The 17,100-nt window shown below is 60.1% G+C and overlaps 10 protein-coding genes and 1 pseudogene across 11 annotated transcripts; 7 read left to right on the top strand and 4 right to left on the bottom strand.

Moving 5' to 3' along the window:
- Nucleotides 1-556: 556 nt before the first annotated feature.
- Nucleotides 557-2,669, bottom strand: MSY001_0860 (uncharacterized protein; the record flags this gene model as incomplete). The annotated part of the gene is made up of 2 exons (XM_018885953.1): nt 557-2,370; nt 2,396-2,669. The coding sequence occupies 2 exons, from the start codon at nt 2,667-2,669 to the stop codon at nt 557-559; spliced, it is 2,088 nt and encodes a 695-aa protein (XP_018739475.1).
- A 313-nt stretch (nt 2,670-2,982) lies between these two features.
- Nucleotides 2,983-3,588, top strand: MSY001_0861 (uncharacterized protein; the record flags this gene model as incomplete). Its single annotated transcript, XM_018885954.1, has 1 exon — nt 2,983-3,588. The coding sequence occupies one exon, from the start codon at nt 2,983-2,985 to the stop codon at nt 3,586-3,588; it is 606 nt and encodes a 201-aa protein (XP_018739476.1).
- A 2-nt stretch (nt 3,589-3,590) lies between these two features.
- On the bottom strand, nt 3,591-5,165 carry MSY001_0862 (uncharacterized protein; the record flags this gene model as incomplete). Its single annotated transcript, XM_018885955.1, has 1 exon — nt 3,591-5,165. The coding sequence occupies one exon, from the start codon at nt 5,163-5,165 to the stop codon at nt 3,591-3,593; it is 1,575 nt and encodes a 524-aa protein (XP_018739477.1).
- Nucleotides 5,166-5,291: 126 nt separating this feature from the next.
- On the top strand, nt 5,292-6,082 carry MSY001_0863 (uncharacterized protein; the record flags this gene model as incomplete). The annotated part of the gene is given in 2 exon segments (XM_018885956.1): nt 5,292-5,317; nt 5,329-6,082. The coding sequence occupies 2 exon segments, from the start codon at nt 5,292-5,294 to the stop codon at nt 6,080-6,082; spliced, it is 780 nt and encodes a 259-aa protein (XP_018739478.1).
- A 28-nt stretch (nt 6,083-6,110) lies between these two features.
- MSY001_0864 (uncharacterized protein) lies at nt 6,111-6,695 on the bottom strand (the record flags this gene model as incomplete). Its single annotated transcript, XM_018885957.1, has 1 exon — nt 6,111-6,695. The coding sequence occupies one exon, from the start codon at nt 6,693-6,695 to the stop codon at nt 6,111-6,113; it is 585 nt and encodes a 194-aa protein (XP_018739479.1).
- Nucleotides 6,696-6,902: 207 nt separating this feature from the next.
- Nucleotides 6,903-8,282, top strand: MSY001_0865 (uncharacterized protein; the record flags this gene model as incomplete). The annotated part of the gene is made up of 2 exons (XM_018885958.1): nt 6,903-6,918; nt 6,949-8,282. 2 exons carry the CDS (start codon nt 6,903-6,905, stop codon nt 8,280-8,282), a joined length of 1,350 nt encoding a protein of 449 aa, XP_018739480.1.
- Nucleotides 8,283-8,921: 639 nt separating this feature from the next.
- On the top strand, nt 8,922-10,730 carry MSY001_0866 (uncharacterized protein; the record flags this gene model as incomplete). Its single annotated transcript, XM_018885959.1, has 1 exon — nt 8,922-10,730. The coding sequence occupies one exon, from the start codon at nt 8,922-8,924 to the stop codon at nt 10,728-10,730; it is 1,809 nt and encodes a 602-aa protein (XP_018739481.1).
- A 241-nt stretch (nt 10,731-10,971) lies between these two features.
- MSY001_0867 (uncharacterized protein) lies at nt 10,972-12,075 on the top strand (the record flags this gene model as incomplete). The annotated part of the gene is made up of 1 exon (XM_018885961.1): nt 10,972-12,075. One exon carries the CDS (start codon nt 10,972-10,974, stop codon nt 12,073-12,075), a length of 1,104 nt encoding a protein of 367 aa, XP_018739482.1.
- Nucleotides 12,076-12,107: 32 nt separating this feature from the next.
- MSY001_0868 (uncharacterized protein) lies at nt 12,108-13,109 on the top strand (the record flags this gene model as incomplete). The annotated part of the gene is made up of 1 exon (XM_018885962.1): nt 12,108-13,109. The coding sequence occupies one exon, from the start codon at nt 12,108-12,110 to the stop codon at nt 13,107-13,109; it is 1,002 nt and encodes a 333-aa protein (XP_018739483.1).
- Nucleotides 13,110-13,238: 129 nt separating this feature from the next.
- MSY001_0869 (uncharacterized protein) lies at nt 13,239-15,451 on the bottom strand (the record flags this gene model as incomplete). The annotated part of the gene is made up of 8 exons (XM_018885963.1): nt 13,239-13,398; nt 13,422-13,447; nt 13,471-13,923; nt 13,953-14,011; nt 14,035-14,090; nt 14,122-14,158; nt 14,185-14,283; nt 14,359-15,451. The coding sequence occupies 8 exons, from the start codon at nt 15,449-15,451 to the stop codon at nt 13,239-13,241; spliced, it is 1,983 nt and encodes a 660-aa protein (XP_018739484.1).
- A 261-nt stretch (nt 15,452-15,712) lies between these two features.
- Nucleotides 15,713-16,473, top strand: MSY001_0870 (annotated as a pseudogene). The gene is made up of 2 exons: nt 15,713-16,096; nt 16,348-16,473. Coding segments are annotated over exons 1-2 (510 nt in total).
- The last annotated feature ends 627 nt before the right edge of the window (nt 16,474-17,100 follow it).

Consider the following 17,100-nt stretch of genomic DNA (forward strand, 5'->3'; position numbering starts at 1 on the left):
TCGCCTACCACGCGCAGGTTGTCCTGCTTGCGGTGGATAGTCTCCTGGAGTTGCTCCATGTTCTTCGCAACAAAGTCAATCTTGTCTTTATAGAGCTTGCGCGCATCCGCACGAGACTGCGTCAGGCAGGCGCAACGTACCTTCTCGACAAAGTAGCCCGTGCCGACGTCGACGATGACCTTGTCTGGATCGCTCAGGTGACCAGGCACGTACAGCGACGCTGTAAGAGGCAGTAATGATGTCTTTTCTTCGCGCGTTAGCGAGGCCACGCACCTTGGTTCTCAGGGCGCACTTCCTCGACGCTCTCGAGGCAGCTCTGGAATCGCGTTTGCGCGAGCTTGAGCTGTCCAAACATGGTCGTAAACTGCTTCAGCTCCAGCTCCAACTGCTTTCGCACATCCACAAGCTGAGGTCAATGCCTCGTTACCTACCTGGGGCACGCTCAGCGAGCCGACATCGACTTGCTGCGGCTGCGTCGATGTCATGGAAGTGGAGGTTGGGCAGCCTGCGGCGCGCGGGGTCCTCTACATGGGTATCTAAGGCAACGAGAGACTGGTTATAGGCCCCACGGTTCCTCCGAGCCGCCCAGCTCCGGGTCTTGGTGATCGCCCAGCGACTTGTATAGACTCGTGCTGCGGGCCATGCTCGCGGGCATTGGCTCAGACGCATCAGCAGGCTCTTTGGGCGGCGTCGACGGGACGGGGGGGAGGGGGTTCGCGTACGCGGCCGGAACGGCAAAGATCTCGCCACAGTATTTAATCAAGTCCTCCAGCGTGCGGTCTTCTTCGCTGGCGGCCGCGATGCTGGTCGTCTCGTGATCTGTTTCTGAGAGAATCACTGGCGAAAACACAACCGCCAGGTTGGAGAGCGTCATTTTGTTCGCGGCAGCATGCGATGCGACAAAGCTGAGATGCAGGAGAAGCGCCCGGAGCGTTGCTTGGTGAATCGGCGGCATACGACGTATGCGCGACTTGAAGTTCGCAAAGCCGGTGCGGATGTGTTCTTCCCGCTCATGCGTGTACTTAATCCGCTCCTCCCACTTCATCGGCATCACGGGCTCTGGCAGCTCTCGCAGGTACAGCTTCAGCACGGAGGCCACGAGGATTGGATCTTCTCGCTCAGTGTCGAACTGGAACGATGACTCGTCCTGCTCAATCACGCTCGTGAGCGCCTGCACGCGTGAGTACTTAGCACTCAGCCGGTAGATGCCCGGTGTCTGCACACATCGCGGCTGCTCGATAAAGTCAATGCACTTCGTCACGATCAGCGGAGGCCGCACAGACGGAAGTACCTGGCCTTTGTCCGTAACCGTCGACGGCACATTGTGGTCACCGTGCGAGAACGCATAGTCCACGAGACCTGTACCAAAGATAAGGTCGTTGAACGGACCGTGGAAATAGTTGACATACTTCACTCGCTCATTCTTCACAAGTGTGCGTGTATTGGGCAGCCACTCTTCGCAAATGCGCTGCTCCTCGTCCAAATCCTGCAGCATACGCAGCGCCAGCTGTTCGTCCTGCTGGTGCACTGACTCAATCGATGTGCGCATCGCCTTGCTCGACTGCACATACTGCAGGGCCGCATTTTGCATGGTGACAGTGAGCTCGCGCCGCCACTCCAAAAGGCTCTTCACGGCAGCCTCCAGCGCCTTGTTTCTGCGCAGCCGTAGCGTCTCTAGGTCGAAAATGGCCTTGCGGTACGCCTTGTCGGACTCCTCCATCTCACGCTTCGCCTTGGCCTGCTTGACCGCAAGAGTTTGCAGGGCCTTGTTAGACATGCCGGGCGGCAGGAGTGTGTCCGAGCTGCCCGGTGCCGGGTCGGGAGTCCCAGCACCGGCGGGCGCCGGCATCGGGAACGTCGGCGACAGCTCACCGCTGGGCACACGGTCCGATACATCGAGCATACGTGAAAAGAGTGCATTGAGCCGCCGCGGCGCATGGTCCCAGCCCTCCTTCTTGCGTAGCGTCTCTAGAAACGAGCGGTTCGTCGACGAGTTGGGTGTGCTGATATTTGACTCGGTGACGGGAAGGGGTGGGAGGGCGGCGTCTGTTGACCCGCGGACCTCCGAGAAGGTGTCCGGCACGCGCATCTCAGACGGCGACGTGAACGAGCTGACAGAGAGAAGCTGGCGCTGCTCCTCGATGGCACGCTGCTGGTGCCGGAAAAACTCGTGCTCTTCGCATCGTTTTTCATACATGCGGCGAATACGCGGGAGGGTCGTATGCAGCATCTCCTCGTAGTCGTCCACACAGTTTTTGAGATCGTCCTTGACGCGACGCCGGATACGCTCCTGTGCATCGCGGAACTGCACGACGGGCTGCAGGACCAGTCGTTTGCAGTCCATAAGCGTATTGAGTCGCACGTCGATCGCTGCCGTGAGTATGATGGTACCTACCCCATATTTCTGAGAGGCGCATATCGCCCCAGGTGTTGCGCAGGTTGGACAGGCGGCCTGGATCAGGTAGCAGGCCCGGCAGCGCCGCTAGTTTGCGATTGATGCGCATGTCCAGGTCGCGCTGGCGCTCGAGCATCACCTTAACAGCCCTGACATGCTCTTCCTCCAACCGAAAGCGCTGCTCAAAGTACTGCACGTAGCTTTCGCACTCGCTGAGCAGTGTCTTGAAGGCCTCCAACAACACAGTGGCGAGCTCGGTCGGTGTCATATACATATCGTGAGGTGTGGTCGTGGCGGACGGAGTCGACACAGCAGTATCGCGCACGAACTGCCCAGCAACACCGGCCAGCCCGCTCATCTGCGGCGGAGTGTCCATGTCCCGGTGTCCCTCGCTCGTCCTGGACGACCAAGCCCAATGGTCGGTGCGGCTGCCCAGTGTACCCAGCGCAGTGTCGGCCGAATGCACGTGATACAAAGCTTGCCCAGGGTCCGCGCCGTCATTGCGCCACGCGTGGCTGGTGCCACGCGGCCGGCCGCAGCAACTGCGCCGGGGGGCGGAAACCCCGCGCCACTTCCCTCGCTACGCTATGAACTTCTCGGTGGTGCGCCTGCTGCTGGCCTTCTTCGCCACGGTCTCTGTGGCCCTGGCTCTCTCGCATGCCGATGCCACGATCACCCACAAGGTATACTTCGACATCGAGCACGGCGACAAGTCGATTGGCCGCATCGTCCTCGGCCTGTACGGCGAGACTGCGCCCAAGACCGTGGAGAACTTTGTCACGCTGGCCGAGCGCGACGAGGGCAACGGCTACAAGGGCAGCGTCTTCCACCGCGTGATCAAGAACTTCATGATCCAGGGCGGTGACTACACCCGCGGCGATGGCCGTGGCGGTCTGTCGATCTGGGGCAAGAGCTTCAAGGACGAAAACTTTGATCTCGTGCACGAGGGCCCCGGCATCCTGTCGATGGCCAACGCTGGCCCCGACACGAATGGCTCGCAGTTCTTTATTACGACCGTGAAAACCCCCTGGCTCGATGGTCGACACGTCGTGTTTGGCCGCGTCGTGGACGGCATGAACGTTGTTGAATACATTGAGAACGTCAAGACCGGCCCCGGCGACCGCCCCATGGACGAGGTCAAGATCTTCGATGCTGGCGTCATCAGCGACTCGCCTGAGAAGGATGAGCTGTAGGTCTACATACGCGCACCCTTGAACCAGCCCATCATACTCGGCTTGGTCTCGCTCCACAGGTGCTTCACTTCCACATACTCGTCGAGGCCTTTGCTGCCAAGCTCGCGGCCGTTGCCCGACATGCCGTAGCCGCCCCACTCGGCCTGCGCCGTATACGTGCCATAGGTGTTCGTCCACACCGTGCCGTGACGCAGACGGCGGGCCACACGCTCTGCTCGCGCCTGGTCACGACTCTGCACACCGCCCGCTAGTCCATACTTGGTATCGTTCGCCAGCATAACGGCCGTCTCTTCATCGCCTGCAGGGAATCGCTCGACCGTAAGAATCGGACCAAACGTCTCTTCTTGTACAATGCGCATCGTCCGGTCACAGCCGTCGATCACCGTCGGCAGGAAAAAGTAGCCCTTGGCGAGATGCGGGAACGTCGCCGGGTCAGGGCGCGTGCCACCACACAGCACCTTGGCACCCTCCTTGCGCGCCAGGTCGACATACGACTGGACCTTGGCAAGGTGTTCCTGCGACACGAGCGGGCCTGTCTCTGATGCCGGGTCAAGTCCGTTGCCCATGACGATCTGGTTCGCACGTTTCACGACACCGGCTACGAGCGCATCCGCGATGGGCTCCTCGACGATAAGCCGCGCACCTGCCGAGCAAACTTGGCCACTGTGCACAAAGACTGCCGTCACGACGTTGTCGATAGCCCAGTCCAAGTCACAGTCGGCGAACACAACGTTCGGGTTCTTGCCGCCCAGCTCCACCGTGCAGCGCTTCACCGACTCTGCACAGCTGCGGATGATACTCCGGCCTGTCATGAGACCGCCCGTGAAGGAAACAAGGTCCACGTCGTCGCACGCCGTGAGCACTGGGCCCACGGACGCACCGGTGGCCGTCAGCAGCTGCACGGCACCAGCAGGGAAGCCTGCATCTAGCAGCAGGCGCGTCAAGTAGACGGTCGACAGCGGTGTGACCTCACTCGGCTTGATAATCACGCAGTTGCCAGTCGCAAGCGCGGGAGCCAGCTTCCAACAGAGCTGAAGGATGGGGTAGTTCCACGGCGTGATGAGCACACACACACCGACCGGCTCGTGCACAATTGTGCTCTTCACCGACTCGGGAATCAGCGGCCCGGTGATGCGTTTTTCGTGGTCCAGCTTGCACGCCTCCTCGGCGTAGAAACGGAACACATTGGTCACGTCGTCAATGTCAATCTCTGACTCGCCGAGCGTCTTGCCGGTATCAATCGTCTCAATTTTCGCAAGCTCCGCCTTGTGCGACTGCAGCAGGTCGGCCATGCGCTGGAGGTGCACGCAACGGTCCGCACACGAGCGACGAGCCCAGTCAGACGTTTGAAAGTAGCGCTTCGCTGCCGCTGCAGCCCGCTGGGCGTCCGCGGCAGAAGCCTCGTCCACCTCCATAATAACAGACGCATCAAATGGGTTGATGGTGGGGCGCGTCCGTCCATCACTAGACGCGCACCATTGCCCGTCAATGAACAGGGTCGGTTGGGGTACGAGCGGCGACATGGCGCTGGCCAAGGACGTGCGCGCTGGCCCCGCCTGGTCGGGGGAAAATCGCATCGATGTCACGTGGACGTCTTCCACCGGTCGTCCAGTCCTCGCGTCCGCTTCGACTTCCTCGGAGAATGTTGCGACTGCTGGCTCCTGTAGCGCGCGTCCTGCCGCGTGGGGTGCCCGCTACAGCACATGTACGGCCTCTATCTACGACGTCCGTGCGCACCAGCTTCTGGGACACGGTGCTCCCGTTGATTCAGGGCAACCGCCGCGAGCGCCAGCTCCAGCGCAAGCAGGGTGGTCTGCTCCCCGAGGACTACGAGCGTGTCCAGCGCGACCAGCGTCGTGACGAGATGATGGCGTCTCAGTCCTCTACGGGTGATATGCTGATGGAAGACTCGTATGATGCGCCCGAGTTCCAGGCCGAGGAGAGGCAGCGCCAGGCGAGCGATGCCAAGCGGCAAAAGCGCCTCCTGCGCAAGCGCTGGGGCGGTCTGACTGAGCCGAATGGAGTCGAAAAGGCTGAACACAAGTACAGTACGGCGGTCTTCCGCATAAGCCCCCGCAAGCTCAACCTGCTCGCGAACCAGATTGCCGGTAAGCCGATCGACTTTGCGATCTTGCAGATGCAGTTTAGTGCGAAGCGCGCTGCACGCCGTATCAAAGCGACTCTTGCCATGGCCCGTGACCATGCGGAGGCCAAGGGCATGGACCCAGCCACGCTTATTGTGTCGGAGGCTTGGGTTACCAAGGGTGACTACCTGGCGCGCCTGGATATCAAAGGCCGCGCGCGCATGGGCATCATGCATCACCCGCAGGCCCGCATGAACGTGGTCCTGCGGCCCGGCAAGACGCACGAGGAGCGCGAAAAGGAGGCGTTCGAAAAGGCTCGCCGCCAAGTGCGCCGTCTTGGTGGCGGCGGCGTCGTGCGTGGCAACCCCAAAATTGTGAATGGTTTCCAGCGTCCCGGCTGGGCTTGGTAGCGATGTAGAGTCCAATACCCCGACAAAGCTAAGGCAGACCACGCTGCTGGCGCCATGCCCGGATCCAAGACACGACACGCTCTACATTCGCATCCATCTCCTCGGCTGTATCGCTCGGCAGCGTGACAATAGCCTCTGGTGCATACGACTCTCGCGCTTCCTCCATAACGACGCCCATGATTTCCGCCTCGTTGTTTTCGGCGATCTTTTTCTCGGAGTAGTTCCTGCAGTGAGTACGCGGTACACACCTCTTTTCCAGGCGCGCCCACAGCCGCTGGTGATCGCACCGCAGCACAAGGACCAGATCAACCCAGCGCTCGGGCCATGCCTCGCAGGTATGCCAGTCCAGAACAAGGCCGCCACGGGTGTCATCGTCGCTCGCGAGTTCTCGTGCCTGCTCGCATCCCTCCGGGTCCTCGTCGATCGGATCCGGCGCCGTACCTCCAGAAAGAGGCTCGAGATAGTCCAGAAGCTGGTCCTCGTCCACTTCGTAGGAGTCCCACTCGGCATCGTACGACGCCTGGAATCCTTTCTCTTTGACCAGCGCGCCCACATTAATGTGGCGCAGTGGATGCGAACCCGACGGATCCTGGAAAGCTTCGCAAATCTGCATCGACAATGTCGTTTTCCCTGTACCTGGCGTCCCCGTTACGACAATATTCGGATAGCTAATGCATCAGGGCGAGGATGTACGTACGAGCGCACCATGTTGGTGTAAGTCAAGGACCTGCGTGAGCTCCACATACATCCTGCTTGTGGAAATACACAGTGGCACGGGCGCAGCGAGCCGCTCCGCAACATCTACCCCTCTTTCACCAGGATGGATGAGACGTATGGTGCGTACCAGGGAAGCTAACACTGTACAGATGCGGTGATTCTCGGAACCGGTGTGTCGGAGTGTGTGCTTTCGGCGCTGTTGTCGGTGGAGGGCAAGAAGGTGCTGCACATTGACAGGAACGACTACTATGGCGCCGAGTGCGCCTCGCTCACCCTGTCGCAGCTGTACAGCAAGTTCCGCCCGGGCCAGGAGGTCCCCAGTGATATTGGCCGTGATCGTGACTATGCCATTGACATGATTCCCAAGTTCATGATGGCGAACGGCGAAATTGTCAATATGCTCGTGCACACAGACGTAACGCGCTACTTGGAGTTTAAGCAGATCGCTGCGAGCTACGTGTACCGAGACAAGCGAATCGCTAAGGTGCCAAGCACAGAGATCGAGGCGGTGCGCTCGCCCCTCATGGGTCTGTTTGAGAAGCGCCGGGCAAAGCGCTTCTTTGAGTTTCTGCAAAAGTGGCGCGACGAAGACCCATCGACGCACCAGGGCATTGACCTGGACTCGTGGCCGATGGAAAAGGTGTTTGCGCAGTTCGGCCTGGAGCCTGGCACGCGGGACTTTATCGGGCATGCTATGGCGCTGCACCTGGACGACTCGTACATGCAGCGCCCGGCGCGCGAAACCTACGAGCGCATCATCCTGTACATGAGCTCGATGGCGCGTTACGGCAAGTCGCCGTACATCTACCCGCTGTATGGCCTGGGCGAGCTCCCCCAGGGATTTGCGCGTCTCTCTGCCATTTACGGTGGTACCTACATGCTGGACAAGCCTGTGGACGAGGTTGTTGTGGATGACCAGGGCCGCTTCGTGGGTGTGCGCAGCGGCGAAGAGACAGTGAAGGCCAACATGGTGGTAGGCGACCCTAGCTACTTCCGCAACGTGAATGGCAAGTCGCTCGTGCGCTCTACGGCCAAGGTGGTGCGCGCCATCTGCCTTCTCAAACATCCAATCCCGAACACGGACAACTCGGACTCGGTGCAGCTGATTATTCCGCAGAACCAGGTCGGTCGGCAGCATGACATCTACATCGCAGAGGTGTCTTCCACACACAACATCTGTGCAAAGGGTATCTACGTGGCGCAGGTCTCTACTGTCGTGGAGACCGACAAGCCGGAGCTGGAGCTGCGCCCAGGCCTCGACTTGCTGGGCGAAATTCACGACAAATTCGTCACGATTTCTGACCTAGAAGAGCCTCTGGAGTCGGGCAAGGACAGTCAAATTTTCATTACGCGCTCCTACGACCCCACTTCCCACTTCGAAACGGTGGTCGAAGATGTGCATGACGTCTGGCGTCGCATGACCGGTCAGCCACTCGTGCTCAAGAAGCGATCCGCGGAGGAAGGCGCCCAGGTGCAGGCGTAAGCGAGCAGTTCGGCATGTGGGCCTGCATACAGTCTGACAAAGTGCCGTTATAGCTGTAATTTCATTGGTCCATTATAAATACAGTTTCAATCCGACCACGCGACGAGATGTTTGTCGACCAATCAATAGTGTGCCCGGGTTTACTAGATTCGGTGGCAACCTTGCTGGGGCGAACGAACCAGCGCACCCTGAGCCAGTGAGCGCATCTTGCTAACTGCGCGTACTTTAGTCGGGGTCTCGTGCCACACCTAGTCCTACATACCTTCCTGTTAGATCCTTTGGGGTCAACAGCGATCTTGCATCTAAGAAACCCTGGCTATTGGATTGAACCAAGAGCCTGGGTTGGCAGACGATCCGTCAATCGCACTGATGTCGATTCCATCCCCCCTTCGAGAGCTCTTTCGAGGGATGGAGCGACCTCGCTTATGTTTAGGGCGAACATCAAGTCGTCCTGCCTCACCTGATGAGAATGCGTCTACGCCGACAGTGCCGTGCAGCACCAATGCCCCCTCAGAGTTGAAGAAACGCCGAGGCTCATGCTCGACGGCGTTGGATCTGCTCTCTCTGCGGGACATTTCCGCGGAAGGAGATTGCGTCACTGTGAAAGCACCTCTAAAGTCTAATCTTTGCGCAGCAGAAATGTGTCTCGACGAAGCACCTGTAAGTTATTTTTCGTCCAGCGTCCCTCGAAGCCTTTCGTCGTCATTGGAGGATTTGAGCGTTTCTCCACCGGGTGTAATGACACCACACTGTCTGTTGTTCCCGCGCACGGCCGACATGCCATGCTCAGACGCAGCGCCGGAGACGGCTACACCCGGGTCCTCGTGGTCATCTTCTTCCAAACGCAGCGAAAGCGTCGAGTCACCACAGTCTTCCGTCACTTCGATTGGAGATATCCCGCCGGACTCCAAGCCTGACAATGCCTCCGAATCGACGGTGGTTGCTGTGCCATGCACGCATGCCACATTGGCCGAGCCAAGGCCTAGCCAGTCTAGTTTGCCTATGCGGCGGCGAAGCCGCAGTGACGTGGGAGTGCGATCCGATTCATGGGGCATATTCCGTGGCATGGAGCTGGACGATAGCCCCACTTGCTCGCCTTCGCCTACGGCGTTGCCTGAGACGCCCTCAAGTCCTGTTTCTCCCATTGATTCGCCGCCATGCCCCCCTAACTTGATGCCCACGCTGGAACCCGTGAGGCCAAGCGACTTTTCAGCCTTTGTCTCTGGTATTGGTGAGCCTATCGACCCAGACCTGGAGTCAACGACTGTCGAGCAGCTTAAAGTGTTTCGACAGCATGCTCGCAGCCGTAGTGTCGGGCCTCGCGACTTCCGCTCCGGGTCTGACCACGAGGAGCATGACCCTTCCCTGGACGATACCCGCATTGAAAACACGCTGGGCTTGAGCCCGCGTCGCTGGCGCATGTCGTCTCCTCGCCCACCGCTCGCATTGGTACGTGACACGTCACAGATCCCAGCGCTGACAGGCCTGGGTACGGCGTTGTGCAATCCGGGCTACATTTTGCGACCGAAGCAGGATGTGCATGATATGCTTCCTGCAGATACCTTGGACGATCCGCCACGTTCGCCCAGATTGGTGTCCACTTCCACCGCCTTGGATGATGTGCCGAGTGTGGGTGACATGGATGGGGTCCCTGTGCTGTCGGACTCGATCACGTCCAACGTCGATGAGCAGGGTTACCAAGAAGTGCGCTCTCGGCGCCAGCGGCAGCGCGACCGCCACTCCAGTGGATATGCGCCGCGCCCGGCCGTCGAGGACCCCGTTCCTCCGTCACTTGACGTGTTTGAAGAGTCCAAGCCTGAAAGCCCATGCGTTGACGAAGACCGACGTGGACGCTCGCGCAGTCGCTCCTCTCACTCCAACGTGCAAACGAGCCAGACGTTGGCCAGTAAAACAGTCAAGTCCGGCTCCGTGCTGGGCGTGTCTCACCGCCGAGGCAGCCAGCGTCGTCGCCAGGGTATGTCCTATGCGGCCATTGCATCGCAGGGGCGGGAGACTCCTTCGGAGCCTCGGGGACGGGGCCGCAACCGCGGCCGCCGGGAAGCGATTAAAAAGCTGGCGACGTCGCAAGATCTTGCCGAGCTGTCAGCGTCGACTCGCGAGACGATCGTCCCTCATCAAGAGAATACCTGTGGCGAAGAGCCTGTGGATATGCCACGCGTGCGTCTCTTGAGCAACAGCGCGCATCTGCTGATGCTCAGTTTGGAAATGGCTATGATTAAAAACCACAAAATTTACACGCCGCTGAAACCCCGTTGGGGTAAGCACCGCGATGATGATTTCCACCCTGTTCCCACAATTGAGCAGCGTCTGAATAAATACTACGGAGCCAGCCATGAAGATCTACCAAAGGGGATTCGACCGGGTTCCATGTACCAATATGTTGATGACCATGGCTCGCGACTCAAGTATCCACTCGGTGCCATGTAATGACCACATTCATTTGTTCTGTACCTCTACCTGTGTAGACGTCTTTGTACATGATAGTTCGAACTAGGAAGCCTAGTTGGGACACCGTGCGCCGTGAGTTTTACCGGTCAGTGCACCCGGTGGGGTCGAGTACCGATCCGGGCCACCAATCAGAGTTGCCGTATTACGTGAGAGGCCCGCCACGGCTGGCAGCGTGGGCGGCCCGAGCGGGGAAGGGACAACGTTGTTGGCTTTCCCCATCATGGCATCGCTTCGTACTTCGGTTCGCTTTGCTCGCAACCTGCGCCTGGCCGCGCCCCGTGCGGCGGCTGTGTCGCCTCGCATGTGTGCTCGTGCCTACAGCACACCTGCGCCCGAGGCCAAGCAGGGCGGTAGTAGCTCGCTGCTGTGGGCCGCTGCTCTGGCCGGTGCGGCCGGTGCAGCTTACTACTTCCGCGACGACCTCAAGGCACTCACTGGCGGTGAGTCTACCTCGAAGGTGCCCAAGAAGGAGGACTACCAGGCAGTGTACAATGAGATTGCCAAGATCCTAGAGAACCCGGACTACGATGACGGCAGCTATGCGCCCGTCCTGATCCGTCTCGCTTGGCACAGCTCCGGCACGTATGATAAGGAATCGAACACGGGCGGTAGCAACGGTGCTACGATGCGCTTCCCGCCTGAGGCGAAGCACTCGGAGAACCCCGGTCTGCACAATGCGCGCAACGTCCTGGAGCCGATCAAGAAGAAGTTCCCGTGGATCTCGTACTCGGACCTGTGGACTTTGGCGGGTGTGGCCGCTGTGCAGGAGATGGGCGGTCCGAAGATCCCGTGGCGCCCTGGCCGTGAGGACATGCCCGAGGAGTCGACGCCGCCGGATGGCCGTCTGCCGCACGCCCCGCTCGGCGCCGACCATATCCGCGACGTATTCCACCGCATGGGCTTCAACGACCAGGAGACTGTCGCCCTAATCGGTGCTCACGCCGTTGGCCGTTGCCACACACAGTACAGTGGCTTCGATGGCCCGTGGACATTCTCGCCAATTTCGTTCACGAACCAGTTCTTCACGCTCCTGCTAGACGAGGACTGGGTGCCGAAGAAGTGGGACGGTCCCTTCCAGTATGTGGACAAGAACTCGAACTCCCTCATGATGTTGCCCACGGACTATGCGCTTGTCAAGGACTCGACGTTCAAGAAGCACGTGCAGACGTACGCGAAAGACGAGGAGAAGTTCTTTAAGGACTTCGCCGCGGCCTTTGCTACCCTCATGGAGCTTGGCGTGCCTTCGGAGAACTTCAAGAAGGCCGCTGAGCCTCTGGGCGATGACAAGCCGCTCGTCTTTACGCCGACGGCCGACCAGAAGTAGGATGTCCGTAGCGTCTGCATGACGTAAGCAACATGGCCCTGGGCGAGCGCCGCGCGCTTGTCGCACCGATCGATTGGCGCGGCCGGAGCCTGATCATGGACCCGACGACGTTTGAGGTGCAGAGTCTCTTTTACCACAATGCATATGCGGGGTGCGTGGCTCTTGCACAGAAGCATGCGCCCAACGGCATTGTGGACGACGCCAGCCTGTTGCAGCTTGTGTATGCGGCTCGCGCGGCACTGGCGATGAACGACGTGCCGGGCGCTCGCCAGCTTCTCGGTGAGGATGCCGAGCATCCTGTCGCCATGTCAGTGCTGCTGCTTGCAGATCTAAAGGAGATGAAGTCTCTCGATGATGACGCCGGGATGGCGGATGTGCTCGAGCAGATGACAACGCTTCTGGATGTTGTCGAGCCGGGTGAGTTGTCGAGCGAGATTGTGCGCTGCAACGTGGGTCTGGCCCTGTACGAAAGCGGAGACAAGGAGAAGGCCCTTCACACGCTCCAAGTGACGGGGCAGGGCGGTAGCACAGAGCTGGAGTGTGTCGCGCTTGGTGTGCACATTCTCCTTTCGATGCACCGCGTAGACCTCGCCGAGGCCGAATACCTCGCAGCGCGGCAGGTCAGCGACGACTCTCTGCTTGTCCAGTACATGGAGGCGTGGATCGGACTAGTGCGTGGTGGCCGCGCGACGCAGCAAGCGTACTATGTGTATGATGAAATGAGCCAGAACACGACCATTGCGCACACGGCTCACCAGGTGCCTGCGCTCGTCGGCAAGGCGGTGGCCCAGGCCGCGCAGGCTCACCCTTCTGAGGCTACTGCGACACTCAACGATGCCGTACAGCTTGACGCAGCATTCCCCCTTGTGGGTGCAAACCAAGCTGTACTAGCAGCACTCTCGGCCCCTACGAGCTCCGCGGACGCCGAAGCACTGGCCCGGCAGCACGCGCAGGCACAACCGGCGTCGGAGCTGGCTCAACTCTGGGACACGAAGCGGCACGAATTGGAGGAGGCACTGGCTGCCATGGCGTAACGCTATGTATGTGTGTATAGACGCCTTTACATGGCAGACAGGTAGCGCATCGCCGCTGAGGATGAGTAGCTGTGCGTACGTACCCTCGAAGGCGACAAAGGTGGCGCCGTTTGCGAAAGGCGCCTGTGGTCAGTCGCATGTACGCACCCTGATGAGCGTGGGCTCGATGCCACGCACAAAGCCACGGACGCCGCTGTTCTGGTAAATGTGGCGGATCACATCGAGCGACGAGCGGAAGCGGCGCTTGGCCGGGTCGATCGCGTCGGTCTGCAGATACGATTTGACAACACTGGGGTTAGAGGGCACACATACTCGATGGGATACACCATGAGCCAGAGCTGCGTCAGTAAGTCGCACGCACCACCGTGCCGGCCGCCGCACCAGCAAACATCGACGTGGTGTTAGGCAGCTGGTCGCGTGTAATTTGACTGGCCTGGAGCTTCTTCTGCACCAGGTACTCGTAGGTCAGGAAATAGATGCCCATGCCATGGCCTTCACGCAGTACGGTGGGGCCCATGCCGCGGAACACGCCGGTAACGCCGCTGCGCGCAACGATCTGACGGACGGCATCAAAGGGACCACGCAGCTCATTCCCTTTTTGCGTCTGCATGCGAATACGCACTTGCTCAATGGGGCCGGCGAGCACACTGTTCGCAATACCGCCCGCCAGGCCCGACGTGTACAGCTGCACATTCGTGAGGTCCTGGCGACCACGCGACGCATTCTTATCGCCAAACAGGCGCTTAAAGTACTGCACCACACCAAATTGGATCGAGACACAGGCACCTACACCAATCAGCGGCATGGTCGTGCCCTGACGTTAGCTGCACGTGCTCTACGCACCTTGTAGAACGCCCTAGCGCCCTCGTCCTTGAGAATGTGAGCAATGCAGTCACCCACACCTAGAGTTAGAAAACACACGCACCCTTGAAGTAGCCGGGAGGCGCAGTCTGCACGCGCACCTTGACGATATCAAAGGGTCTAAAGTCAGTCGCAGCAAGCCTGTACGTACTGGCCAACAAGGACCTGCGCAATACCACCAGCCGTACCTTGCACATGAGTAGCCCGTACGTACCGGCCAAAATATCTTTGGTTGTCTCAGGGAGGGGCATGGGATGCAATGAGAGGTGCGAGCGGGGCTGGTCGGTGACAAACAGCGGGTCGTGACTCACGGCTCGGTGCAGCTACGGCAAATATGTGTGGAGGCGCTGGCGATAAGCGCCCAGCGCAGCATGGCGGGATACAACACGTGTGAGCGCTGGAATGGCATCGGCAGGCAGCATAGCCAGGGTGTACAAGACCGCAAAGAGGAGCGCATCTAGATGCGTCGGACGAGACGCGCCAAGGAACCATGTGTCGCTTCCTTGCGGGGCACTTTGCGCCTCGAGACGCGTAGCGACGGCCTCGAGCGCCTCGACCGCATCGCGGACAATGGCATCCTGGTCAATGCGCAGGCCAGGTGGCACATAGTCTGCTGTCGCTGCGTCAGGCGCGCTGTAGTCCGTGTTTCCACTGAGAAAACCGACCCAGTCCACCGAATAGCCCGGGACCAGCGCCAGTGGGTTGCGAGTATCTGCGAGCGGGTCACGGCCAAAGACGGCAACTAAACTGCTGGGCGATGCACCTGATGTGCTAAGGCGTGCAAGTCGCGCAAGCGCTGCTTGTTCCGCGGTCACTTCGCCAGGGAGCATACCGGAGAGCCAGCGGCGCAGCAGGGGCGCCTGGGTAGGCGGCGGCGCATAGACGCCGGCCCGGAGACACGCAAGCAAAGTACCAGCCATGATACGGCCCTCGAGAAGGTTTTGCCACAGCAGCACCTCATCGGCGACCTTGTCGGGCCACACGGCCTTCTCGTCCGTCTCTGGCCGTGAGAACGGTAGGTAGTTGTCGACATAGTGAGTCAGAGCCGCGCTGCCCAGCAGCGGAGGCTGTGATGTGCCGCTCTGACGCGGCATGCGCTCACCAGGTGGCAGTTCAGCCACGGGCAATTGGCCATCGGGGGTCCAGTACATCTCGGTAGCTGGCTCGCAGTCGAACGAGGCTCCACGGAACAGGAGCTCCATCTGCCAGCGTAGACACACGGGATCAGCGCTTGCCCACGAATTCTCGGCACGAGGAAGCGCGGGCGTCACATGCAGCACGAGGCGCTTGGGTACGCGCCCTGCGTCGTCGTCGCTCAGCACGGCTTGCGCGGGCGGCCACACATGCCGCGGGAACTGGCGGAAGAGACGTCGGATGACATCGGGCATAGGTATGCCTGTCCACCGCGTCGACCAAGGCCGCGGCGGGGCCGGCTGGATATCGTCGAGCTCAGGGTACGCAGCACTTACAGCCACCGACATGCGATCAGAGTGGAGGACGACACGCCCCGGCCTGCCCAGCCTCCTGTGTGTGGAGGCCACATCTGTGAGCGACGATGGTGCGTAGGCGACACTGACGCCTGTCTCTTCAGTACCTCGAGGAATGGGAGGTCGTGCATGGTGTGTCTTCGACGCTGATATCAGATGAGGCTGTATGGCAGCTCGCATGGACACGGCATGGCGTTGTAGCAGCCCGCGCCTCCGGCGAGTTAGACGTGATGTACGTCCGCTCACTTACGCAGCGACGTTGGCGAGGCGCGGATCCGGCAGACACTTCGTGACGTGCACGATATTGGCATTGTATCTCTATCCTGCAGCGCAAATGATGCTCTCCTTCTAACAAGCAGCATGGACGGCCGCGTGGCGCTGTGGCAGTGGGACGACAGTGAATCCCTGCAGCCTATTGCACAGACGCCAAGCGTGCGTGGACAGGTGGTCGATGGAGAACCTGTGCGTGCTGAGGCTTGGACCACGGTACTGCATCCTGACGGTACCTCATTTGCCGCCGCGGGCGAAGGCGCTTTGGTCGTGCTTTACTCGGCGGCGCCCGAGTCGTTTGGACAGGCGCTCGGGCGCCTTCCCGCGGACGGCCTGGAGCCTGGTGCATACGCCTTGACGCTCGAATTTGTGCGTAACAATGACTAACGCAGAACCGTGAGGGCGACCTGCTCGCGATGGGCACGAATACCGGCAGTGTGTATGTGTGGGATATGGCGTCGCATGCACTGCTGCTAAGCATTTCTGGTATGTGATACTAAGTAACCACAGAACATGCGGAACCAGTGCGCACGCTGAGTTTCGCGGCGCCGGATACATCGTATGCGGATCACCTGTTCATTGGCTCTGATGACCGGACGACGACTGTGCACGATGTGCAGGCCATCCGGCGACAGTTCCATGGCCATGCGATTACGGCACTGCAGGGGCACAAGGGCTGGATCCTCGATGTCCAGGCAGGAGGAGATGGGCGTATTGTGGCTACATGGTACGTCGATCGATACTGACATGAGCTCCTCCGACGCCACGGTCCGCCTGTGGGACCTGGGCGCGTCGCCTGTGGCGTGTGTATCAAGCATTTCGCTGGACCGGCCAGTCTGGTGCGTCGCATGGTGCCCCAGGGAAGCACCCACATCCCAGGCGCCCGAAGTCTCAACTCGTCTCCTCGCGCCTGGTACACGCTTTGTCGCGAGCGGCGACGACGGCGTAGTACGTTTGTACCGCAATGCGGGCACCAGTAGCACATAGAGTCAGCGGTTCTCGCGACGCTGGCGGATAAACTCTTTCTTGCATTGACGGCTGGCATGAGCGAGCGTGACGTACTAGATATAGAACTCGTTGTGGCACATGGACTTGTCGTGGCCATGGCGCTCGAGACACCGCATGGACTGCATCGCCGCCTGCTTGCACGGATCCGTATACTGGCTCGGCATTTTGCCCTCAAACACATCATTCGTGTCAGGCATGCGCGCACTTAAATCGAGCTCGCTTAGCGACGTCCGCGTGGTCGGCATAGTGCGTAAGGCCAACTCGGCCCTGGCTTCCTTATCGGGACCGCTATCGGGCTCCGCACGGCCGACGTGATATGGCCCTTATCCTCCACCGCCATGCCTCTTGGACTACAGATTGCCATT

This window comes from Malassezia sympodialis, genomic scaffold (genome assembly GCF_000349305.1).
Source record: "Malassezia sympodialis ATCC 42132 genomic scaffold, msy_sf_4, whole genome shotgun sequence".
NCBI classification, from domain to species: Eukaryota; Fungi; Basidiomycota; class Malasseziomycetes; order Malasseziales; family Malasseziaceae; genus Malassezia; species Malassezia sympodialis.